Source organism: Molossus molossus, unplaced genomic scaffold (assembly GCF_014108415.1).
Source record: "Molossus molossus isolate mMolMol1 unplaced genomic scaffold, mMolMol1.p scaffold_m16_p_12, whole genome shotgun sequence".
Classification (NCBI taxonomy): Eukaryota; Metazoa; Chordata; class Mammalia; order Chiroptera; family Molossidae; genus Molossus; species Molossus molossus.
In genome coordinates, this window is record NW_023425347.1 from 89062530 (window position 1) to 89088754 (window position 26225).

The following is a 26225-nucleotide window of genomic DNA, read 5'->3' on the forward strand; positions in this document are numbered from 1 at the left end:
AAAAATTCAAGTCACTCAGTGGGTGGATGTATCTGCAAAACAAAAGAAAAGCCCCTTTCCCAGCTCAGGCAGAGAAGTCTCCTGTACAGCTAGAGACAACAGGCTTCTGGGCACGTAGCCAAGGTTCTGGGGATATTTATAACTTGAAGAGGGTGGGAGTCCCTAATAAGCTGCTATATTCTTTTTCCATCACTTCCCTCTCCAAGGCTACAGCGAGCTCAGAGCTCTTCCCCACGCAGAATGCCTGCTTTTCCCAGTGCTAGGCTTCCATTGTCTAATTTTCTCATCCTGGCTGGGGAAAAGGAAGGCTGCAAGTCCTTCCGTTCGGAAGAAATCCAGTTGAATGCAGCTTAGCTGCTGGTGGTGTTTTTGGCTAGCTGCTGTGGTCTCACAGGGATATGCCTATGAGCCTGTGGTTTCTGAGCTGCCTGAGAGTCTGAGGTCTCGGGAATCTGTGAGTCTTTGGGATCCGCCTACGATTTCTGGGTTTTGCCTGCAAGTCTACGGATTCCAGATCTACCTGCGGGTCTGCGATATACGGAATCTGTCAGTAGTGATCTCTAGAATCTTTCCGAACGCCTGAAGTCTCAAAGAACTCTGCCTGCGGATTTGGAATCTGTTTGGGGCCTCTCGGATCCTGGAGCCGGCGATCTAGTGGATCTTTTGCGGGTCAGGAGGTAAGTCTGTTCGTTCTCAGCTCGGGTTTTCGGCTTTCTATCTTCAGCTGATCAGAGACTGCTAACATCCTGAGGGTCCGCCCGGCTCAGGCTCAGAGGCTCATCGGTGCCAGAGGCCGCCAGGAACCCTTTGGGCAGACACCCCTCAGGATGATAAGGTTGGCTCTTCCCAGCGCTGGGGCCTGGCTCGCTCCTCCTTGCGCGCCCTATCCCCCACCCTCTCTCAGGGGTTTGGCTTCCCCTCTACTAGGAGCAACTCAGCACGCCCCTCAAGGGGCGCCTTCTTTAGAAGGACGCGGTCAGAGTCCCCTAGAGGGTTAATAGCGAGGGAGCTTGGACACCGCCTGTCCCAAACACCGACCGCGCTCCCTAGCTCTCCGGCGGCGCCAGGCCTCTTGGGAGTTGTAGTCCGCGTAGCAGGGTGCAAACGCCGCAGGCACTGCCGGGAGATGTAGTGCGTAGGCGGAGCTCAAAGTTCCAGCGCGGCTGCCGAGTCTTCCCTGGGGAGTGGGCGGCTGCCTCTTTCCTCTCAGGCCCCGGCTGTCAAATGAGTGCTAATCCCAGCGGAACCCTACACAGGCCAGCGCCTAAATTAGGCCAGGCGTCGCATTTAAGGTCCGATTCAAGATAAGCTGCTAGGGACGTGCGGAGAAGCAGGGCAACTTCCTTGGCTTAATCGAGCTGATGTCTCCAATAGAAGAAAGCAGAAGATATTCTTCGCCAGCTAGGAGGACGCGCTTCTTTCTTCACTCTTTTGTTCTTTTCCCACCTTGGCTTTTGGCCCCGACTGGCCTTTGTACGCCAGAATGGAACTCAAACTCCCGGCAGGCCACAGGGGCAGGCGCAGGCGTGATAGAGGCATCCCGCCAGGCTACAGGAGGCGGGCATTATGTTCGGCTTTTAATTGGCAGAGCGTTTTTCAAGCTTCGCTCGTTGATTGGCTGAAGAAGCTGCCGGAAAGGGCTCAGCCTCGAGATGGAAGAGCGGAGGCGTTCTGTGGGCTGGGCTGAGAGCCTCCTCCCAGAGACTGCAGCGGCTTGACCCCCCGGCCCAGTAGGGACCGAATCGGGGAGTTGTCCTACTAAATTCTGGCATTGCCTCCACCCCGTGGTGGCGGAGACACAGAGGGCTGGTAGCGCTCGAGGGTCAAGGAGGAGAGTGACCCTGCCCAGGTCCAGGGCCCTCCCCAGCCGCCTGGCAGCCAGAACTCCAGCCCTGGGGAGTGGGCAGGGCCTGTTTTCTGTGCCTCACGCCCTGCTTTTCGCCTCCTTTAGTGCTGTCTGCTAGCTGCTTTTCCTGCTCTCTCTCCTGGGAGGCGAATCCTTGAGCCCGAGATGGCAGCCACCCTGCTCATGGCTGGGTCCCAGGTAAGCCGGGGGTGGCTTCGCCGACCCTGCCACTGCTTATCCACCTGGTCCTGGCATTTCTTTGCACTGTAAATCCCTGTGGGAAATTCCCTGGGATTAGTAATTAGCTCGCTTCGGTATTGTGCCTTCAGGGACCCAGTACCAGAGTTTAGCCACAAACAAACATTTATTGAACACCTGCTGTATGCCTTTAAATATCGGGGAGACAAAAGATGCATGAAACGGACCCTCCCCGCCTGCTCACAATCTATAGGGAGACAGATACATCCGGTTAACTGTGATACAACGTGATAAGAGCCCATTTGCTGTAGGAACAGAGTGTTGTGGTGTGGGAACGAAGGACTGTGAGTGATGAATTCTGCCCAAGGGGTCGGAGGGAGGAGTGGAGCCCAGCAGAGGGATGGGGGTTACTGTTACTGAAGAATAGTTGGTACTGGAACAGGGCTTGAAAGAACAGTAAGATTTCCAGAGGAGGGCCCAGCACTTCCATTCATAATTTGCTGTGCTTCATACATTCTTTTTATTTCTTTTCTTTTTTTTTTTTTAATCCTCACCGGAGGACATTTTTCCATTTTTTGTTCGGATAGAGTGGGAGGGAGAGAGAGAAAGAGAGAGAGAGAAACATCAACGTGAAAGGGACACATCGAGTGGCTGCCTCCCGAAAGACCCAACCAGGGCCGGGGACAAACTGCAACCACGGTACATGCCCTTAGCAGGAACTGAACCCAGGTCTCTCTGGACAGCAGGCCTACGCTCTAACTGCTGAGCAAAACCGGCCAGGGTTCTTTTTATTTCTTAAAACCCTTTGTCACTTAAATATTTGTACATTAAAGATTTTCCTCATCTGAAATAAAAAAGAATAATAGAATTTCTCTAGTTTGAGAAAGATATTCCAGGAAAAGAGGGACACTGTGCATAAAGTTATGGAGCCATGTGTTCTGAGCAAAGTACAGCTAGCAGTGGTTCTCAACCTTCCTAATGTCGTGACCCTATAATACAGTTCCTCATGTTGTGGTGACCCCCAGTCATAAAATCATTTTTGTTGTTACTTCATAACTGTAATTTTGCTACTGTTATGTCTTAGGCGACCCCTGTGAAAGGGTCATTCGACCCCCAGAGGGCTCAGGTTGAGAACCGCTGAAGAGGATAAAGTTCTGTGCGGCAGGGATATCTGGCCAATTCGACCAGAGCAATTAGCATGTGAATTGCTCTCTTCTTTACTATATCTCTTTCTGGCTTGTTTATTTCTTCTTTGGACTATACAAATCAAACGATACCTTTTGCCTCCTCAACAATTTTAGCCATGTCTGTAATTTCAAGGAGAAAAACTGGTACTAACCTTGGAGACAGCAAGTAATGAGGAAGCATTGTGTGATTTCAGGCACCTGTGACATTTGAAGATATGGCCATGTACCTTACCCGGGAAGAATGGAGACCTCTGGACCCTACACAAAGGGACCTTTACAGGGATGTTATGCAGGAGAATTATGGAAATGTTGTCTCATTGGGTAAGTAAGGATTCTCTACCATTCTTCTCTCCATTTTGTTTTTTTTTTTTGTTCAGATAGAGTGGGAGGGAGAGAGAGGAAGAGAGAGAGAGAGAGAGAGAGAGAGAGACATCGATGTGAAAGGGACACATTGAGTGGTTGCCACCCGCACGACCAACCAGGGCCGGGGACAAACTGCAACCGAGGTACGTGCCCTTAGCGGGAACTGAACCCGGGTCTCTATGGACCGCAGGCTGACGCTCTAACTGCTGAGCCAAACTGGCCAGGGCTCCATTTTTTTTTTTTTTAATCCTCACCTGAGGATATTTTTTCATTTATTTTCAGACAGAGTGGAGGAGGGGAAAGAGAAACAGAGAGAAACACCAATGTGAGAAAGACACATCCATTGGTTGCCTCCTGCATGATCCTGACCTGGGTCAGGGACTGAACTGCAACCAAGGTTCCTTGACCAGAATTGAACTCGAGACTCTTTGGTCCTTGGGCTGACGCTCTAACTGCTGAGCCAAACCAGCCAGGGCCACCCCATGTTTTTGAGACTGTGTCAAAAATGCCTTAGCTCACCCTGGCCGGTTTGGCTCAGCGGTTAGAGCATTGGCCTGCAGTCTGGAGAGGCTCGGGTTCGGTTCCCACTAGGAGCATATACCTTGGTTGCAGTTTGTCCCCGGCCCTTGTTGGGTCGTGTGGGTGGCAACCACTTGATGTGTCCCTTTCACGTCGATGTTTCTCTCCCTCTTCTTCCCACTCTATCTGAACAAAATATCAAAAAATGTCCTAGGGTGAGGATAAAAAAAAAAAGTGGCTTAGCTCTTTCAACACAACCTAGTTGTTTGGTTTTTAAAGCACTTACTTAGATAATAGTTTGAGTTGAGTCCTCAGACAAATGTTTGAGTGTGGGAACATTAGGGTCATAGTGTCTATTTTTTAAATTTTTATTTATTGATTTTAGAGAGAGGAAGAGCGAGCAAGAGAGAAACATTGATTTGTTGTTCCACTCATTTATGCATTCATTGATTGATTCTTTTTTTTTAAACATTTGTATTTATTTATTTATTTTATCCTCACCCAAGGACATTTTTGCATTTATCTTCAGATAGAGTGGGAGGGAGAGAAAGAGGAAGAGAGAAACATCTATGTGAGAGAGACACATCGAGTGGCCGCCACCCACACGACCCCAACTGGGGCTGGGGACAAACTGCAACTGAGGTACATGCCCTTAGTGGGAACCGAACCTGGGACTCTCTGGTCTGCAGGCTGACGCTTTAACCGCTGAGCCAAACTGGCCAGGGCCATTGGTTGATTCTTGTATGTGTTCTGATTGGGGATCAAACTCACAACCTTGGCCCATTTGGATGACACTAATCAGCTGAGCTACCTGGCCATGGCCAGGGTCATATAGTCTAAAAAGAAAGAATGTTTCCTGACATGGAGGGACCTGGAGAATATTATGCTAAGTGAAATAAACCAGTCACATAAAGACAAGGATCTCATGGTCTCACTTATTTGTAGAATATAATGAACAAAATAAGCTGACAAGCAACATAGATCCAGAGACACGGAAGTAGGGAACAGACTGACAAACCTCAGAGGGAAGTGGGACTTTTATTTATTTATTTATTTTTTTCCTCCTAATCTAATTCCTCTAGGTATTTATTTAACCGGAAGTGGGACTTTTAATAAGAGAAAGGAAGGAAGGAAGCAAGGAAGGAAGAATGTTTATGCACATTTTAGAAACATTCAGATTTCTTGTGCCCTGAGTCATTTGCCATTTTCCAGCCTGTTTGTACAGATCACTGACCAAACAGGTCTGACTTACGGTGTTTGCCAGCATATAAATGATGCTTTCACTAGAAGATGAGGGGGTTCTGACCCAGATTCATGGGAGAGCAAAAGCCATCTTAGTGTGTGTGTTTTGGCTTCAGAGCCCTAGTTTTGCCTCAGGTCCTTTATCTGGAGTAAATTCTTATCTAGAGATGTTTCAGAGTTGATCATAGGTTTTGAATATGTCAAATGTTGTTCCAGGAAAATCCTAAACTAAATGAGATCACAAATTACATTAGTGAGGAAAGTTTATTCTTTTGAACTTTCTGCAAACCTGTCTTTTCTCTTAGTTATCCTTTGGTCTGACTGTAACCAGAACAAACAGTATATTCTTTTTTGTTTTTTAATTTTTTTTTCCTTTTTATTGATTTTAGAGGGAGAGGAAGTGAGAGGGAGAGAGAGATAGAAACAATGCTGAGAGAGAACATTAATTGGTTGCTTCCTGCATGCTCCCCACTGGGGATCTGGCCCACAACCCAGGCATGTGTCCTGACCAGGAATCGAACAGGCGACCTCTTGGTGCATGGGTCGATGCTCAACCACTGAGCCACACCGGCTGGACCAAACAGTATTTTCTTGAGCTGAATAACCTTTAGACTCGCTTTGTCTCCTGTTTAGACTCGACAGAAGTTAGCAACCGTGTGTGGTTTACTAGGTCATCTGCCACTCACTGAGGACTAATCTTTTTTTTTTTTTTTTTTTTTTATTCCTGTAGCCTTTCCCAGAACAAAAGGCAAATATGAGGACTTTTAAAAAATTCTCACCTGAGGATTTTTTTTTTTCATTGATGAGAGAGAGAGAGATTGATGTGAAAAACATTGATGTGAGAAACATCGATCAGTTGCCTCCTCTATGGGTCCCGATGGGAATTAGACCCTAAACCTGGGTATGTGCCCTTACCAGGAATCAAACCCAAGACCCTTCAGTACACAGAATGATGCTCTAACCACTGAGTAACACTGGACAGGGTGAGGGGTTTTCTTTTCAACTTGGGCTTTCTTTGATAATCCAAATTGGATCCTTCCTTTAGAAAAGCAACTAGAAATTAAGTAATGTACCCAGCTCTATTGCAGTTTGTTAACCAAATATTCCACTCCATCCAACAACAATAAGAAATGAGAATCTTGCCCTGGCCAGTTTGGCTCAGCAGAAATGAGAATCTGCCCAGCCTGTGTGGCTCCGTGGATTGAGCGTGGTCCCATGGACTGAGCAGTCCTAGTTCCATACCCCATCAGGGCACATGCCCCAGTTGGGTGCTCGGTCCCCAGTAGGGGGTGTGCAGGAGACAGCTGATCCATATTTCTCTCTTACATTGATGTTTCTATTTCTCCCTTCCCCTCTCTAAAAAAATCAATAAAAACATATTTTTAAAAATATATTGTTTTCTTTATTGATTTTAGAAAGAGGAAAGGAGAGAGAAAGATAGAAACATCAATGAGAGAGAATATTGATCGGCCACCTCCTGCATGCTCCCCAGTGGGAATTGGGCCCACAACCTGGGCATGTGCCCTGACTGGGAACCAAACCAGTGACCTCTTTGTACATGGGTCAATGCTCAACCAGTGAGCCATGCAATAAATGCTCAACTGGCCAGGCATAAAAATATATTTTAAAAAATAAATGAGAATCTTAAATATGAATTTACATGTCTATGGTTGAGTCTAGGGAGCACTTAGGGATGGAAGCATGGAAGCACCAAAAAAATAAAAAGTTATTTGCCTAAATAAGTCTGGAAGTGGGTTAAAGAATGTTAACAATGCCCTGGCCGGTATGGCTCAGCAGTCAGAGCGTTGCCCGCAGACCAAAGAATCCCGGGTTCGATTCCGGCCAAGGGCATGTACCTCAGTTGTGGTTTGTCCCTGGCCCCGGTTGGGGTTGTGTGGTCGGCAACCAATCGATGTGTCTCTCTCACATCGATGTTTCTCTCTCCCTCTAGCTCTGTCTGAAGATTAATGTAAAAATATCCTCGAGTAAGGATTGAAAACAAACAAATGAAAAAAGAATGTTAACAAGTTTTTACCTCAAGACTTTTTTAGAACCTTTAATGTATTATCAGGCATTGTGGATTTCTAAGAAGATGTTCATCATTTACCAAACTAATTTATCTATGACCCTTTTCTGCCAGCATACCTATCCCAACTTGGCCCTGGCTTGTTTGGCTCAGCAGTTAGAGCGTTGGCCCACAGACTGAAGGGTCTCAGGTTCTATTTCCAGTCAAGGGCATGCACCTAGGTTGCAGGTTCAATCTCCCACTCTGATCATGGTCATACAGGAGGCACCCAATCAATGTATCTCTCTCACATCGATGTTTTTTTTTTCTCTCTCTCCTTTCCCGCTCTATCTAAAAAAAAAAAAAAAAAACAAAATCAATGGAAGAATATCCTTGGGTGAGGATTAAAAAAAACATAACTTGGAAAATGCAGTGTCTGGTTGAAAGTATTTTTTGTACACAGTGGTTATGTATTTTGATTTTCATTTGAAGACTACTTAGTCAATGCCAAGAATGTTCTAAGCTAGGCATCTTTTTTGCCTTCTTCAACTTCACCACTCCTATTTTCATTAAAAAGCCACTGGAGCCCTGGCCGGTTTGGCTCAGCGGTTAGAGTGTCGACCTGCGGTCCTGAGAGACCCGGGTTCGGTTCCCGCTAAGGGCGCGTACCTTGGCTGCAGTTTGTCCCCGGCCCTGGTCGGTCGTGCGGTGGCAGCCACTCGATGTGTTCCTTTCACATCGATGTTTCTCTCTCTCTCTCTCTGTTCCTCTCTCTCCCTCCCACTCTACCTGAACAAAAAAATGGGAAAATGTCCTCGGGTGAGGATTAAAAAAAAAAAAAAAAAAAGCCACTGGAAAGTAGCATTTGGCAGTCACTTTTTCTTTCAAGACTTAATATAAATAAATAAAAATTGATTTTTCTCCATGTTAACCCAGTAGGTTCTTAGTAAATGTTGTATAATGGTAATGATGAAGGCTCAATCAGTTAAGAACAAACACATATACAAACATATATGTATTCACACACAAAATAGGCTCTTGGCTTTTAGAGAGTCTAATTTATATTCTCTATTTCTGGTTTTTCTTCTTTTGAAAAACCAGGACTATATACAATTTTTATGAAGAATCATTAACTGTATTGATACAGAGCATAATCTTTTATCAGATAGACCTGAATTTGAATCCTGGCTTCACCAGTTACTACTATGTGACCTTTTGTGTGTATTTCTTTTTTTCAACCACAGTTTACATTCAGCACCATTCTGCAGCAGGTTCAGATGTTCAGCAAAGTGGCCGGAAAACCATGCACTCTACAAAGGGGTCCTTCCGCTGCTCTAGGCACCCGCGTGGCCTCATACCCAGTTATCTTGACATTATTTACTATATTTCCCATGATGCAATCCAAACTTCTGTAGCTATTCTGCAACTACCAATTTGTACTACTTAATCCCTTCACCTTTTTCACCCAGCCCCCTAACCCTCCTCCCCTCTGACAGCTGTTAGTCTGTTCTCTGTATCTATGAGTATGACCTTTTGGAAGTCACTTCTCTCAGTCTTAGATTTTTCATTTATAAAATGGAAATCATAATACTTGACTCTCAGGGCAGTTGAGGTGATTCATGTAAAGAACTTAACACAGTGCTTGGCTCACAGTAGATAATTTTTTGTGCGTTTACCAGTATTATTATTATTATTATTACCATTATTATTTACTCTTTATTACAGATTTTGAGATCAGGAGTGAGAACGAGGTGAATCCAAAGCAAGAGATTAGTGAAGATGTAGAATTTGGGACCACATCTGAAAGACCTGTTGGGAATACTGAGGAAAATCCTGAAATTGAAGAGGGCTTTGAAAGCAGGGATAGATCAGAAAGACAGTGGGGAGATTTAACAGCAGAAGAGTGGGTAAGCTATCCTCTCCAACAAGTCACAGATCTGCTTGTCCACAAAGAAATTCACACAGGTATTCAATATCATATATGTTCTCATTGTGGAAAGGCCTTTAGTCAGATCTCAGACCTTAATCGACATCAGAAAACGCACACTGGAGACAGACCCTATAAGTGTTATGAATGTGGAAAGGGCTTCAGTCGGAGCTCACACCTTATTCAGCATCAAAGAACACACACTGGAGAGAGACCCTATGACTGTAATGAGTGTGGGAAAAGTTTTGGAAGAAGCTCTCATCTCATCCAGCATCAGACAATCCACACTGGAGAAAAGCCCCACAAATGTAATGAGTGTGGGAAAAGCTTCTGCCGGCTCTCTCATCTAATCCAACACCAAAGGACCCACAGTGGGGAGAAACCCTATGAGTGTGAGGAGTGTGGGAAAAGCTTCAGTCGGAGCTCTCACTTAGCTCAGCACCAGAGGACCCACACAGGTGAGAAGCCTTATGAGTGTAATGAATGTGGGCGAGGCTTCAGTGAAAGATCTGATCTCATCAAACACTATCGAGTCCACACAGGAGAGAGGCCCTACAAGTGTGATGAGTGTGGGAAGAATTTCAGTCAGAACTCTGACCTTGTGCGCCATCGCAGAGCCCACACTGGAGAAAAGCCATACCACTGTAATGAATGTGGGGAGAATTTCAGCCGCATCTCACACTTGGTTCAGCATCAGAGAACCCACACTGGGGAAAAGCCATATGAATGTAATGCTTGTGGGAAAAGCTTCAGCCGGAGTTCTCATCTCATCACACACCAGAAAATTCACACTGGAGAGAAGCCCTATGAGTGCAATGAGTGTTGGCGAAGCTTTGGTGAAAGGTCAGATCTAATTAAACACCAGAGAACCCATACAGGAGAGAAGCCTTATGAGTGTGTGCAGTGTGGAAAAGGTTTCACTCAGAGCTCCAATCTCATCACACATCAAAGAGTTCATACGGGAGAGAAGCCTTATGAATGTACTGAATGCGAGAAGAGTTTCAGCCGGAGCTCAGCTCTTATTAAACATAAGAGAGTTCACACTGACTAAGTCCTGTAATCATGACTGAGAAATGATTCATTTGAAGCTACAATTTTATTTGATATCAAAGAGCTCTCTCAAGACAGTTTCTTATACTGTACCTAATTTCCTTGTTGTAGGCCACAGTTAAAATATCAAAGAAGACCAGCCATTTGAAAGTCTGACCCACGGCTTTGGGAATGTTATTCCCTCTCCAAAATAGTGATTTTTATTCACTCAATATTAATGAAGTACTTCATCAAAATCAGCCCCACAAGTAATGTTGGTAAATGCTCAGGCCTGAAAATAGAGTAAAATTTAAAAAGTTATTTCTCCTAGCCTTGGCCCAAAAAACTGTGCTAGGGGAAATGTTGGACTGTAATAGGGTGGTCACAGCTGGAAAAAGACGAGACTTTGCCTCAATTGCCACATGTATTCACTTACCATAGTAGTTGGGCACACACATCTTCCCCTTCAAAGGGCTTTTTCCTTGAGTTGCTCATGCACTTGTATCTTTACAGCTTCCTGAGATTTTTTGGATTGTGCACTATGAAGGCAATGATCATAACATTTTTCATTCTCATTGTTTCTAACTTTTTTAAAGCTTGCATCTTTGTGAAAACTAACTGAAGATACAGAATGCAAGGAAAAATGAAACACAGGTTTGGGGACCAAGGACTCATCAATGGTGATGACTTTAGCAAGTGATGCCCACTGTTGTTATTGCCATTAATCAGAATTTATTAATTTTCTTTGGGGATCACTGTAGGGAACATTTTAGGGAAAAATGTCTTCAAGGAAAGATAAGACCATAAGTGTTGGTGGAGTGCAAGGAACAAGTGGAATTGACAATTTCAGGGAAGGAAGCAGAGTCCCTTCCCAAGGAACACAAGTCATTTCTGTGTTCTTTCCCCTCTACCCTTTAAGATCAATTCTCCCTATACTGCTAACTCTAGGATTTGATAGGGCCACTTCCCAGTGTTTCTCTTAGTTTGCATAAGGGCATGTGTATGTACAGTAAAATGTGTATTCCTGTGGTTTTCCCAATAGCAGAAACTTAATTCACACAGAATTAGCATGTTCTTGGGTGATGCTGACCGTGTGACAGAACTACAGACACAACTCCAATGTGAGAAATGTTCTTTTCATTCTTTATGAAGAAAAATTTTAAACACTAGTGCTCTAGTGTGCACTCTTGTAAGGTCTGTCGTTGTGCAGAACTAAGCACTTGTTTATATGTATCAGTCAATTGTGGGAGATAATGACTGGACAAATAGGTTGACTGTCCTGTTCTCAGACTGCGTATCTTCTCTTTGGGCTAGTCACAAGGACTTAATAAATCTATAGGGATGTATTTTCATCCTCTCAGCCTAAAGATATAAGTGGTTAAAATAAGAGTTGACTCAATGTAAACCCAGTAATGTCAGTTCTTATCTCAGCCCAAATAAGAATTAAGAAATACCCCAAATGTTGGTGCTTATCCAAGTATTTGGGGGTGTGAGTGGAAGAAAATTGACGCCCAGGAGATGGGACTCAAGTGAGGAATATTTTTTTTTTGCGTGCCTCAAGTTATTTCTACTGTGCTTTATTGTGAGAGTTGTAACATTTGAAAACTACTTTTGCCACAGCTCTTTGGGACTTGGTGTTAAAGAGCCAGTGGTCTCTCTAGGGTAGTGTACTGTAGTGAGTTATGACCCACAGCTGTGTGGGACTGTGTCCCTTGCAAATGACACAACCTTGAAAGTAACAAAATGAAAAACCACCAAGGAGCTTTCTTTCTGTTGCCACTGCTATTTAAATAGAGACTCGGGCAAGAAGCATGTTTTTTGTTCTACACAAAATCTAGCTGACGGTGGGTATCCATATTTTAATTGTTGAATGACTTACATGTTCTTAATGACTAAACTCAAATATGTCTTTTACCATATCAGTGTTGCTGATGGTTTTAATGAATATCAGAGTTCTCCTGTTTCTGTGAGCCACTAGGGCATCAGCTTTGGAGTGGCCATAGAAGACAGCATCTTTATGACCTAACTGTATTTCACCCCTTTTCCTTCCCTTCTCTCCAGCCCCAACCCCACACTGTGCCTGCTGCTGCTTTTTGGCTTCTTAAGTACTCTTGCCATCTCTCCATACATGTACACTCCAGCTGGGAAGTTAAAGGTCAAAGACCAGACCAGCTCTTTCTCCTCTTTTCTGCCAATTGCTGCCCATTTGTTGAACTTTGTGTAAAAGTTATGCATCAGACTCTCCTTGCTAATGCCTTTTGCATGCCTTCTGCTCCCAAGACTCTGGCTGCTTCTGCACATACCCTGAACACTTTGTGCCTGTTTTCTATGGTTGTGGAGAGTGAATGAACAAGTAAGTATGTAGAGCAGTTTTCCTTATGGTATTGGTCAGTTATCCTAGTGTCTATATCTGTATTATTCTAACAATATTCTATAATTAAAAGTATAATTTTTAAAATCTAAAAACTGAGAATTATTTTAGCAATCTAGCACCGATTCATAAAATGTGTCTTCATCAGATTCATTAAAATTGGGCCCAGTTGTTCTTTACATTCATGCATTTATTCAGATGTTCTTGTGGAAATTTGGGAATACATCGTGTTCACGCATTGGTGAGCCCTTTGGATACTGCCATGTTTTGGGAAGATGCGAAAACCTGAACAATTTCCTATGAAGATTAGGCTGTTGGCAAGACAACATGGACATATTTGGTATGAGTGACTAACTCATTAGCTTTGGAGAAGGGGAAAAAACACAACCACATCCAAAAGGAAAAATGAAAGGAGGCCTTATTGTTTTAAGGAGATGTTTTTGGGTATCTATTAAGAATACTAAAACAGCCCTGGTCAGTTTGGCTTAGCAGTTAGAGCATCGGCCTATGGACTGGAGGGTCACAGGTTTGATTCCTGGTCAAGGGCACATACCTCGGTTTCAGGTTGATCCCTGGCCCTTGTTGATGTTAGGTGGGAGGCAATCAATCAATGTCTGTCTGTCTGTCTCACTTTCTCCCTCCCCCCTCCTCCTCCCCCTCTCTCTCCTTTCCTTCTGTTCTATCTAAAAATCACTGGAAACATATTCTCGGGTGAGGATCAACAACAACAAAATACTAAATTTCTACTGAACCAGTGAACCAATATTGGAATTCCAGAACAGATAGCTTTTAGAAACACTCAAAGGCTCTCTATTCATGATATAGTTGCACCATCTGCCTAAGGCAGTGATTATGTGTTACTGGGGTGTGGCCATAATTTTCAAATTATTTATGAATAATGTTCTCTTACGAAGCCCTTTTTAAATGAAGGGCCAGTCTAGGCAGAGGTAAGGTATGGAAGTGCTAAATTGGGCAAAAATACAAACATGGAAGAAAAATTGAATTAATTTTATAGCCAAGTCTTGGAAAATAAATGTTACCAAAACAATTTTTAAAATTCGATTTCTCTGTCTACATATTCTGCACTTTTAATTTCTGGGAAGGAAAATGCCAGTTCACCAGGAGAAATTCACCTGGGGCTTCCCCTCTAAGGCTATTAGATGTGTTAATATTTCTTTGTTCTCTAGGAGGCTGGGGGTTGGTTCAGGCTGTGCTTCTAGGACATTGGGACTCCACTGAGAGCACTGAAATGATCATCGGTTAGATGGTTCCCTAATGTTTCGAAGACGGTGTTGTTCAAAAGGGGAGTGCCTATGCCCTGGGAGAAAAGGACCCTGAAGCACTGGTTAGATACCCATCTCTGGGTCCTGCTTCTCTATAGGAGACTTCAAGGTAAAGGGCCATTAGTAAAAAACGACTGAGGAATGCCCTGACCGGTTTGGCTCAGTGGTTAGAGTGTCTGCCTGTGGTCTGGAGAGACCCGGGTTTGGTTCCCGCTAAGGTCACGTACCTTGGTTGCAGTTTGTCCCCAGCCCTGGTTGGGTTGTGCAGGTGGCAGCCACTCAATGTGTCCCTTTCACATCGATATTTCTCTCTCTCTCTCTCTTCCTCTCCCTCCCACTGTATCTGAACAAAAAGTGGAAAAATGTCCTCAGGTAAAGATAAAAAAAACAAAAAACTGGGGAATAAAATTAACAGAACACTACGCTGTAATGACCTAATATTGTTTTGTAGTTGAAACCATTGTATGTTTTTCTAAATGCTTCATGTTCAAAGTTTGTGTCATCTTCAGCTCCTCCAAAGGTGGTTTTGTTTTTGCTTCTGGGAGAGATTGAGGCCGATAACATCAAATTCTCACTTTGAGTTTCACACCATGAATTGCCTTATAGACATCTCCACTTGGAAATTACCCAGGCTCCTCAAACTGAGCTTACCAGTTTCTTCCACCACCCCTACCTGCTTCTGTGTTCCCTAACTCATTCATTGCTTAGTTATCCAAGCTAGAAACTTGGCATATCTAACTTGATAATTCCTGCTCCTTTAGCCACCCTCCCAAAATTAATATTAATTGAATTAATATTAGTCATCCAGACATGACCATATCACCTCCTAAATATTTCTCCAATGCACCTACCTTGCTCTACTGCCATCACTTACCATGTGACCTTGGGCAGATTACTTCGCTTTTCTGTACCTTGGGTTTCCCATCCATTAAATGGGGCCAATTATATCTACCTCATAGAGTTGCAGAGATTAAAATGAGATAACAAGGCTCAAAATATTAGCTGCAGTTATTCAGGCCACCTCTTCCTTATGGAAACAAGGTCCTAATGAATCTCTTTTCTATTTCCACCCCCTCAGTCTATTCTCCCGTGCTGCAGCTAGACTGAGCTTTCTGAAGGGCAAATCTCTTCTTGCCACTGTTCCGTATAAAACCTTCTCGTGCTTCCCATCACCAGGAGCACACTGTGAAACTCTCCAGTGTACTTTATGAGGAGGCCACCATGATCTGGCCTCTGCTGCCCTCAGCTTCTGGTCTCGGCACTTTCCCGTACTTGCGACATCTCCAAGCTGGATCTGTCTCTCTCTTTCTACTCTGGCCAACTCCTCCTCATCCTTCAGATCTCATACCTAACTTGTTCTAGGAAACCTCCCCTGATCCCACCAGACTGGACCAGGTATTCCTTCCATAGTTCACTGGGTTTATCCCAATCAAAGCACTTTATCCCTGTTTTGCTGCCTGTTTACTTTTCCATCACCTCCTCAGACTTTGACAGCCTTGTAGAGGTCGCTGTATCTTGCTCACCATTGTATCTTCAGTCCCTAGCAGATGTTTTACTTAGAGTAAGCAGGCAACAAATATTTGGGTAAATGAGAGGATAGTATGTACAAATTTCATTCCTTTCAAGCAGGGCTGGTGACATTTCTAATTTGTCACAAGCACGCTACTCGTAAAGGCACTGTAGAAATTCTGTCATTGGGTATCTAGTGGGGCCTTATGCAAAAAGAAGGCTCCCAGAGGCAATGTGACCAGTCTAAGACACTAGCCCCCCCCCCAGCTCCCAAGGTAAAGCTGGGATAAAAACACCTGACCCTGAGGGGTCCTGTACTCAATATATCATCTTTGGAGGGTTATCTAGGAATAGATCTTTCTGTACAACTTTGGAGATGTATTTCAAGGCAGGCTTCCAATACAGGGAATTTGGGCAGGATTCTAAGCTCCCTGCTCTAGGTTTGGCATCTGGTTAACCTCTCAATCCTCCAAGCCGAGCACGTAAATTAATGGTTCTTAATATTTTGGGGAGAGCCCTGGCCGGTTTTGCTCAGTGGTTAGAGCGTCAGCCTGCGGTACGGAGAGACCCGGGTTCGGTTCCCGCTAAGGGCACGTACTTCGGTTGCAGTTTGTCCCCGGCCCTGATTGGTCGTGTGGTTGGCAGCCACTCGATGTGTCCCTTTCACGTCGATGTTTCTCTCTCTCTCTCTTCCTCTCTCTCCCTCCCACTCTATCTGTACAAAAAATGGAAAAATGTCCTCAGGTGAGGATAAAAAAAAAAAAAAAGCCCTGGCCGGTTTGGCTCAGCGGTTAGAGTGTCGGCCTGCGGTCCAGAGAGACCCGGGTTCGGTTCCCGCTAAGGGCATGTACTTCGGTTGCAGTTTGTCCCCGGCCCAGGTTGGGTCGTGTGGATGGCAGCCAGTCTATGTGTCCCTTTCACGTCGATGTTTCTCTTCCTCTCTCTCCCTCCTGCTCTGTCTGAATAAAAAATGGAAAAATGTCCTCGGTGAGGATAAAAAATATATATATATATATTTTGGGGAGAATCTGATTCCTTTGAGACTCTAATGAAAGTTTTAGATTCCTGGTTTTTATTGAGTTTTGAGAGTCCTTTATATATTTTGGATATAATTCCTTCATTAGATATATGATTTGCAAATATTTCCCCCAGTCTTTGGCTTGTCTTTTCATTCTCTCTCTCTCTTTCTCTCTCTCTCTCTTTTTTATCCTCACCTGAGGCCATTTTTTTTTTTTTTTGCATTTATCTTCAGATAGAGTGGGAGAGAGAGAGAGGGCGAAAGAGAGAGAGAGAAATATTGGTGTGAGAGAGACACATCAACTGGTTGCCACCGGCACGACCCCACCCGGTTCCGGGGATGAACCGAAACCAAGGAACGTACCCTTAGCAGGGACCGAACCCGAGTCTCTCTGGTCCATGGGGCAATGCTCTAACCACTGAGCAAAACTGGCCAGGGCTCATTCTCTTAATAGTATTTTTCAAAGAACCAAAGTTGTAAATTTTGATGAACTCCATTTTTTTCATAGAATTTTTACCCAAGATTTTCTTTTCTAAATCTTTACATTGATAGCTCTTGACTCATAAATCTTAAATCTTTGGTTTTTAGGCAAGGCAAGGAAGAAGCATGCTTTCTGGACTTCACTCTTGTTCAGTTACATTCACTCTTTTGGAGCTTGGGTTTTAGCCAACGTAGTATTGCTATTGGATAAGAGTAACGAGGCCTTCCAGATGTAGCCTGCTCTTGAGAGGGCTCCAATCTGGCCTTCCTCCGGTGGCACTTTTCCCTGCGATGCTCAGGGGATGTATCTATCCCGAGTTCACATCTCCTCCTCCCCTTCTAGATCACAAATCCAAAGTATCCAGGACCTTGGAGTTCTTTGCTCAAACAGTCCACAAACAAGCCTGTCCCCCTGGATAGTTCTCTTGAGGGAAAACCAAGCTTCTTGTGCGTACCCCTAGGCCTTAGGTTTGGGAGGATGGACAGCTTGGGCGTGCTGGTTGAGTAGCCACATGTGGCTGTGAGGGCCCTCCTGCAATGGGTCCAAGCCAGAATAGGAAAAGAAGGGGGCAGGCCTCACCTGTGCTCTTGCTTCAATTCTGGTTGCAGGTATAACTATTTCCATGAGTGATTTATGATAAGGAGTCAGAACCAGTGAAATCCAGATTTCTGAGGTGAGTGATTTATTGGGTGGAAGAGGATGCTATGAATGGAACCAGAACTCACAAAAAGGAGGAGTCTGGGGTGGGTATACAGATTACAAGCTGATTCAATCATTTAACAAAATTTTGTTGAGTACCAGCTTATGTGCTCAACTTAAGTATAAAACTGAATGAGGTGAAGGCTCTATCCTTGTTGAACTTACATTCTGGTGGGGGTGACGGACCACAAACAAAGACATAGTATAATGTAAGGTAGTCACAAGTACAATGGAGGAAAATAGAATAAGGAAAGGGGAGTGAAGGGGGCTGCTGTTTTAGACTGGTCAAGGAAAGCCTCTCTAAAGAGGTGACATGAGAGTAGAGTCCTGAAAATCAGGGTGTCTGGAGGAAAGTGTTCTAAGTACGGAATTTACTGAAGAGCAAATGTAAAAGTGCTGAGGCAGTGGTTAGCATACTGGAGGAACAACCCCTGGGCGGTCGTGTGGGTGGAGCTCAGTGAGGAAGGGGCCAAATTATGGGAGATAAGAACTATCTTTAGAGACTCGTTGAATTTTAAGAATTTACTACATCCAAACATATATCCATATACCCAGCAGGCAGTTGAAACTATGAGTCCAGAGCTCAGGACCCAAAGTGGGGCTGCAGATAAAGAAATGGTCATAGCTGGTATGAAGATGTTAGTAGTGAAAACCACACAAGTGAGTGGGTGGCCCTGATAGAGTGTGAGAACAAGGTCAAGGATGGAATCCTGGGAACACCAATAGATAACGCTAGGACGAGGAGAGGACCCACCTATAAGGAAGTATTCCAGAGCCCGGAGAAGAATTAGGAGAGGAGCACCACAGGGCCAAAGACCTGGTACATTTTGAGATGTCCAAATGTAGCAAAGATGTCTAGTGAGATGTTGTATTTGAAACTCTTTTTTTTAATTTTATCCTCACCCGAAGACTTTTTTCCATTTTTTGTTCAGATAGAGTGGGAGAGAGAGAGAGGAAGAGAGACAGAGAGAGAGAAACATTGACGTGAAAGGGACACATCGAGTGGCTGCCACCCGCACGACCAACCAGAGCCGGGGACAAACTGCAACGGAGGTTCGCACCCTTAGCGGGAACTGAACCCAGGTCTCTCTGGACCGCAGGCTGACGCTCCAACCACTGAGCCAAACTGGCAAGGGCTTGAAACTCTTTATAAATGGAAAAACTATGAAAGTATATGGTATTATATTATTGTTATAATACTAGAGAACTTTCTTCCTTGTAATGGGATATTTTAACTTAAGGTTAATTATATTTTAGTTATATACACAGTCTATTTAGAATCTATTCTTACTGTTATATTTAATTTTTAAAGCAAAATACATTATACTGAGGGAGCAGGACTCACAATCCTTGTTGAATCTCATTTGTTTGATAGTATATTTAACATGTATATTTGAATATAGGTAATAATATTTAAATTCTACTGGATTTTAGTTAAAAGTTTATAGTAACACTTCCATATAGCTCTTCTGCCTGCCTAGAGGGAAGCCTTAAAAAAAACTAGAACTCGCCCTGGCTGGTTTGGCTCAGCAGTTGGAGCGTTGGCCTGCAGACCAGAGAGTCCCGGGTTCGTTTCCTGTTAGGGGCACGTACCAAAAAAACCCACAAAAAACAAAAAACAAAATAAACTAGAATTCAATGGACCAAATGTTATGTTCAGTAGTCTCCTAGACTTTGATTTCTGGAATTTAGGCAGTAGCAGGTGCTACTGCTTGTGCCCATCTCTTTATTTATTTTATTTTAATTCTCACCTGAGGATATTTTTCCATTTATCTTCAGATAGAGTGGGAGGGAGAGAGACAGAAACATCATTGTGAGAGAGACATACTGATTGGTTGCCTCCCACACAACTCTGACCAGGGCCAGGGACTGAACTACAAACGAGGTACGCGCCCTTGACCGGAATCAAACCCATGACTCTTTGGTCCAAGGGTTGATGCTCTAACCCCTGAGCCAAACCAGCCAGGGCATGTGCCCATCTTTTTATTTTTTTATTTTTATTTTTATTTATTTATTTTTTTATCCTCACCCGAGGACATTTTTCCATTTTTTGTTCAGATAGAGCGGGAGGGAGAGAGAGGAAGAGAGAGAGAGAGAAACATCGATGTGAAGGGACACATCGAGTGGCTGCCACCCACACGACCAACCAGGGCCGGGGACAAACTGCAACCGAGGTACGTGCCCTTAGCGGGAACCGAACCCGGGTCTCTCTGTACCACAGGCCGACGCTCCAACCACTGAGCCAAACCGGCCAGGGCATGCCCATCTTTTTTTTTTTTATCCTCACCAGAGGATATTTTTCCATTTTTTGTACAGATAGAGTGGGAGGGAGAGAGAGGAAGGGAGAGAGAGTGAGAAACATCGACGTGAAGGGACACATCGAGTGGCTGCCACCCGCACGACCAACCAGGGCCGGGGACAAACTGCAACCGAAGTACGTGCCCTTAGCGGGAACCGAACCCGGGTCTCTCCGGACCGCAGGCTGACGCTCTAACCGCTGAGCCAAACCGGCCAGGGCCCATCTTTTTAAATGACTGCAGAGTTCAGTGTCATTTTGTAGATGCACCAAGATCCTATTGGTGAGTCACCAGGGAATCCCTCTGTTGCCAAGGGAAGAATGTTGTGTTAAATTCTTCCACTGGACCAAGTGTTCATCACTCTTAAATTGAATTTAATCATCTTAATTGGACTTGAAAGTTGACTCTTGCTTTCTTGAAGTTGATTGGGAGAGTGGAGAGTTGGAAAAGGAGAGCTCACTTTGCTCTTTTCTTTGTTTACTTTTTTCACTTTTTCCATATACTCTTAACAGAACCCAAGGAGAACAGAGAACTCTTGAAAAAATAATTAAGGAATAAAATAAAAAAAATTTCAAAAGAGACAACCAACATCAGCTTTGGAAATATGAAGGCTTAAAAGGGAAATGTTTAACATTTTTGGTTTTGACTCATCTCTTCTGGGCTATGTAGCATAATGATAAAGAGATTGGAATTTGGAGTTACTACAGAGTTTGAGTCTCAGCTCTGACTTGGGCCTTAATTTCTTCATTTGCAAAAGGGAGATGATACTTTTGGTACTTTGCCTCATATATTATTGTGAGCATTAAATAAGATAACATGGTAAGTTATTAACAAGTGTTAAATAGTATTATGAGGTCTATATCTATCTATCTATCTATCTATCTATCTATCTATCTATCTATCTATCATCTATCTATCTATCTATCTACCTCTCTCTCTCTCTCTCTCTCTATATATATATATATATATATATATATCTTTATGAGACATTTTATTTTTTTTATCCTCACCCGAGGACATTTTTGCATTTATCTTCAGATAGAGTGGGAAGGGGAGAGGGGAGAAGAGAGAAACATCAATGAGAGAGAGACAAACTGCAACTGAGATATGTGCCCTTAGCGGGAACTGAACCCGGGACACTCTGGTCCGCAGGCCGGCACTCTAACCACTGAGCCAAACCAGCCAGGGCAAGGCATTTTCATTTTTTTTTTTTTATCCTCACCTGAGGACATTCTTTCCATTTTTTTGTTCAGATAGAGTGGGAGGGAGAGAGAGGAAGAGAGAGAGAGAGAGAGAGAGAGAGAGAGAGACATTGATGTGAAAGGGACACATCAAGTGGCCGCTACCTGCACAACCCAACCAGGGTCGGGGACAAACTGCAACCGAGGCACGCGCCCTCAGCGGGAACCAAACCTGGGTCTCTCTGGACCGCAGGCCAACGCTCTAACCGCTGAGCCAAACCGGCCAGGGCAAGACATTTTATTTTCTAACAAACCTACTTGAAGGACTGTTGCTCCCTGATGCTGAGATCGTGTAAGTCCACAATTTTTTTCTTTGATACTGTCATTTTTCAGAACAAGTTCAAATTGCATTGAGAAACCAATTTGCAAACCACATGAGGAAATGTTCTCATTATCTTTTTTAAAAAATTGATGAGAGAGAGAGAAATATCAGTTTGTTGTTCCACTTATTTGTGCATTCACTGGTTGATTTTTTTGTGTGCCCTGACCAGGGATCCAAACCACAACCTTGGCTTATTGGGGGGACACTCTAACCAATTGAGCTACCTGGCCAGATCCTGTTTTTATTATCTTATATCACACTTTGCTTTGGACCCTAAATAGTGTTTTCCAACTTATTCATCAGATAGAATATGATGATTTCTTGACTAGTAAAAATACGTATCTTTACAGTGAAGAATCTGCCAATGCTGAGACCTTAAATGAAAAAATAGTGTGATAAAGTGGCTTTGGAATCACACAGACCTGAATTGGAGTCTTAGTTCATCTATGTGGCTTTGAGCAAATGTTTTATCCTCTCTGAACCTTGTTTCCTCAATACAATGGGGTAATATTACTAAATCTTTAAGGTTCATGTAAATATCTGCAATAGTATATTAATACAATTGACACAGAGTAGAAGCTCAACAGATGGTAGTAAATACTGTTTAAAATGTTGTACCACTAAGATGGAAATACACTTTCTTCCCATTATAACTGTTTTTGATGATTTTGAGAATTAGAAGGAATTCAACAAGCTAGCCAAGGATAATCTTCAAAAGGAAAATAATTATACAAAAATTACAATAAAGCAGGCATTCAATAAGGTCTTAAGGTAGGTTGACTACAAGATATTGCAAGTCAGCCATTTGGCACCTTTTTTTTTTTTTTTAATCCTCACCCGAGGACATTTTTCCATATTTTGTTCAGATAGAGTGGGAGGGAGAGAGAGGAAGAGAGAGAGAGAGAAAATCGACGTGAAAGGGATACATCAAGTGGCTGCCACCCACAGGACTAACCAGGGCTGGGGACAAAGTGCAACTGAGGTACGTGCCCTTAGCGGGAACTGAACCCAGGTCTCTCTGGACCGCAGGCCGACGCTCTAACCACTGAGCCAAACTGGCCAGGGCAACTTTTCTTTCTTTTTTTTTTTTTTAATCCTCACCTGAGGACACTTTTCCACTTTTGTTCAGATAGAGTGGGAGGGAGAGAGAGAGAGAGAGAGAAACATCAATGTGAAAGGGACACCTTGAGTGGTTGCCTCCCGCAGGGCCCCAACCATGGCCAGGAACGAATTGCAACCGAGGTACATGCCCTTGGCCAGAATCAAACCCATGACTCATGGTCCATAGGCTGACACTCTAACCGCTGAGCCAAACTGGCCAGGGCGGCACCTTTTTTTAAAACTGAAAGACAAATGAAAGACAAACAGCCTTTGCCTGGCAGATGTGGCTCAGTGGCTGAGTGTCCACCCATGCACCAAGAGGTCACTGGTTGGATTCCTGGTCAGGCCACAGGCCCAGGTTGTGGGCCCAATCTCCAGTGGGGTGCATGCAGGAGGTGGCCAATCAACGTTTCTCTCTCTCTCCCTCCCTTCCTCTCTAAAATCAATAAAGAAAAAAAATTTAAAAAGACAAACAGCCTTCAGTTCTGGTCAATTTCATTTTGCAAAGTGCCTTAAAATAATAAAAATTATTAAAATTTGGTGAAAATAAACAGTTCTACTTGACAATGAAACAATTCAAGGTAGAACTGAAGTTTTAAAGTAAAGCTGAGTAGAGAACTCTTGGCACCTAAACGTCAGCAGGAGTTGGTTTCTGATGCTCTTTCCACTAACATTCTACACAAGGTATTTCTCCATTTTTTATTTCTCCATTCTCTTTCTTCCTTTCTACATTGTTTCTTTTTTCCTGTGTGTGCCTTTAAACTGTGGCTGGGTGGCTTACCCTTGTTAGTGGCAAGTTGAAGGCATTTGGGGGAGGCTGAATAGATGTAATCGTGTTTGGAATAGACTGTTATGAAAGGGACAGGAATGATGAAGATTAATCAAAGGATCCAGTAAGGAGGTTTGATAATTTAAAACATCCTCTGTTAACTTTAGGTTGTAAATACTAAGTCAAAACTTCAATTTGAATATTCTGGTGCCCTATAATTGTTTTAAGAAACAAAAGCATGTTCATTGACATACCAACTCAGACCACAAATTTGGTGTGTGACAGAGAGGGATTGTGGAATGGCCTGGTTGCATTGTATTATCTAATCTCAAAAGATTAGGGATATAGCTGAAGCTCTTCTTAATGACTCATTTTTATTATATTTATTTGTATACTTGGCTTGCCTTGTCTGCTCGAATGTAAGCTCCTAGAGGGTAGAGATTGTGTTTTATTTATTTTGTATTTCCTACTTTTAACATAGTAATTTGTATGTAGAGGGTATGCAATAAATATTTGTGCAATATTGAATTCACCAATATACACACATGCACCCTTTTTAAAAAAAGGCAAAGCTCAGATGACCACATTTTCCAAATAAAAATAAAATCAAGATTTGGTCTGAAATAGTGGAGTATATTTATGAGGACTGTATGGCCAAATACTTAAAATATTATCCCAGAAAATATTGGGTGATATAATCGCTTTAATTACAGTATCCAGCCCAAGGGATTCTCATCTTGTTGGCCAATGGCCTTAAAAGAGTCTCTGAATAGAATTCAACAATATTTCGACTGGGATGGAAAAAATAACTTCTTTATTTGCACTAATGTCCGATTGTTAATGTAGGCAACAAACCACAGTAGAATTAGCATTATCTTTCACTGTCAATAGAAATCCCAGGCATTTTCTTTTTAATAGGTTTTTATTGATTTTTTAGAGAGGAAAGGAGAGATAGAAACATAGATATGAGAAACAGGGATCAGCTGCCTCCTGCATGCCCAGCACTGGGGATGGAGCCGGAAACACAGGCATGCACCCTGACAGGGAATCCAACTAGGACCTCTCAGTCCATGGGACAGATGCTCATTCCACTGAGCAACACTTCCTGGGCTATTACAGATTTCTTGAAATATCTTCTGGTTGCTTTAAAATTTCAGTAGTTATTTGACCCACTTCAAGATCTTGACATTTCATCTATTAATAAAAACGGTACTATATCACAAATTTGTTTAAAAATATATTCTCTAATTGTATTTGAATACAAAGTCTCTCGTAATGCTGTATATTTTATGTTAAAACCTAGAAGAGATCCATAGCTTTTACTAGACTGGTCAAATGGCACAAAATAGGTTAAGGATACTTGTGCTACAGGCTAATAAATTTTTAGTTTCAAGGTATTTTCCTTTTACCATGTACTTTCTATACTCTGTTCCTAAATATGTATTCATCATTTTATATCATTTTTCTTAACGATCCCAGCATTTGTCCAAGTTTCACACCTCGTAATACAAATTTTGGATCCACCGAGACATTTAGCTGGGTACTAGGCACAAATTCGATTTTCAATAATTAATTTTTGGTTGGTAGGGTCTGAGAAATTTAAATGATACTCGAGTGTATCTGGAAATGCTTAACCTTCTCCACTCACGAAGAAGGGTGGGGCGTTGGAGGTTGGATTAGGGTAGGGAGGGAAGGACTAACTGCAGGAGTGAGTTTGGAGGTCTGTGGGGTGAAACAGGTTTGGACTGAGGCGAGGACACGGAACAGAACTAGTAGGATGGGAGGTGAGAAACAGGTTGGCATAACCGGGATTAGTGTCCTTTGGGAATTAGCCCTTTTCCCAGCACGGAGGAGGCTTCATGGATGCATCTATCTGCCCTAGCTTCTTTATAAACACGAATGGGCTCCAAACCCTGGGGGGGGAAAGTCCCTCTATCATTTGCGTGTAACACTGCTTCTGAATGTTGCCCACTTGAGTGATTTCTCCCACATTCTGAGCTGCTCGCAACGATGTGTGGAAGGGAACCAGTGAGACAGAGGAGCAGTGTTCCGATCGTTCCATGGGACGATTTTCTACACGAAATTCCCCAACCGACCAGCCAAAAACACCCTTTAATCGTGATCTAACCAGCTCGAAAGATGACCTAAAGGGAGGCCCGACAGCGTGGCGGTGGGCGTGTCTGGAGCCAACGGCGGCGGCGGTGCCGCACCGGCGAAGGGGCGGGAGGGTCGCGACGGAGCTGGGCCGGCGCGGACGGCAGGGGGCGGGGTTCCGCAGCCGGCCACGAGGCGCGAAGCCTCCGTTCCCGACCACGCGTCGGCGGCAGGAAAGAAGGGAAGGAGCCTCGGCTCCCCCGGCCCACTGTCCCGCACACTCGCCTCTACCCGGGTTTCACCACAGACGCCTTTGTGTTCCTGCCCCCGCCCTGGAGGCGCCACAGCCAGCGGCGCTGAGTTCCCTCATTGGCTTAGCCGACGGCTTTATCGATTGGCTCCCGAGTGGTCCAACGTGGTACCGCTCTTCTTGCTCCCATTGGTCGCATGAGCTGCCTCTCAGGCCATTGAGCGAGGTGATTGCCCGGCAACTCGGAGTCCCTGGAAGTAGTTCCGGGAAACCCCGCGTGCTGCCGGGATCGCATCTCTGTCCATGACGGGGGGAGGGGGTGGCGCGCGCGCCATTTCTAGTCGTTTTCAAAGCGCCTCGCGCTGATCCTCACGGGCCTGGCTGCCGGCCCCTGCTCTTCCCCGGTGAGTCTCGCTCAGGCCCGTGGGGGGAGGGGCCGGGAGCCCCAATTCGACCTGACCCGGGCTCGGCGCC

General features: G+C 44.0%; 2 protein-coding genes across 12 annotated transcripts in view; both read left to right on the forward strand.

Annotated features, from left to right (window-relative positions):
* The first annotated feature begins 624 nt into the window (after nucleotides 1-624).
* On the forward strand, nucleotides 625-12711 carry ZNF436 (zinc finger protein 436). The gene is made up of 4 exons (XM_036257320.1): nucleotides 625-677; nucleotides 1952-2044; nucleotides 3426-3552; nucleotides 9086-12711. Exons 2-4 carry the CDS (start codon nucleotides 2012-2014, stop codon nucleotides 10336-10338), a joined length of 1413 nt encoding a protein of 470 aa, XP_036113213.1. The 5' UTR covers nucleotides 625-677; nucleotides 1952-2011; the 3' UTR covers nucleotides 10339-12711.
* Nucleotides 12712-18523: 5812 nt separating this feature from the next.
* HNRNPR (heterogeneous nuclear ribonucleoprotein R) overlaps nucleotides 18524-26225 on the forward strand; it is a 45458-nt gene continuing 37756 nt past the window's right edge. For 7 of the 11 annotated variants that reach the window (XM_036255359.1, XM_036255356.1, XM_036255358.1 and 4 more), the window contains exon 1: nucleotides 18524-18530. The gene's annotated coding sequence lies outside the window, so the exon portion shown is untranslated. Of the gene's footprint in view, nucleotides 18531-26057; nucleotides 26156-26225 lie in introns of those variants that run through there. The other 4 variants (XM_036255360.1, XM_036255361.1, XM_036255352.1 and 1 more) reach the window with 3 other exon arrangements.

Bases quoted from the DNA above. Each gene is read 5' to 3' on its own strand.
- ZNF436 (XM_036257320.1), top strand. From the start codon at position 2,012: ATGGCAGCCACCCTGCTCATGGCTGGGTCCCAG. The intron at 2,045-3,425 runs GTAAGCCGGGGG...GTGTGATTTCAG, and splicing joins TGCTCATGGCTGGGTCCCAG to GCACCTGTGACATTTGAAGA. The intron at 3,553-9,085 runs GTAAGTAAGGAT...TCTTTATTACAG, and splicing joins TGGAAATGTTGTCTCATTGG to ATTTTGAGATCAGGAGTGAG.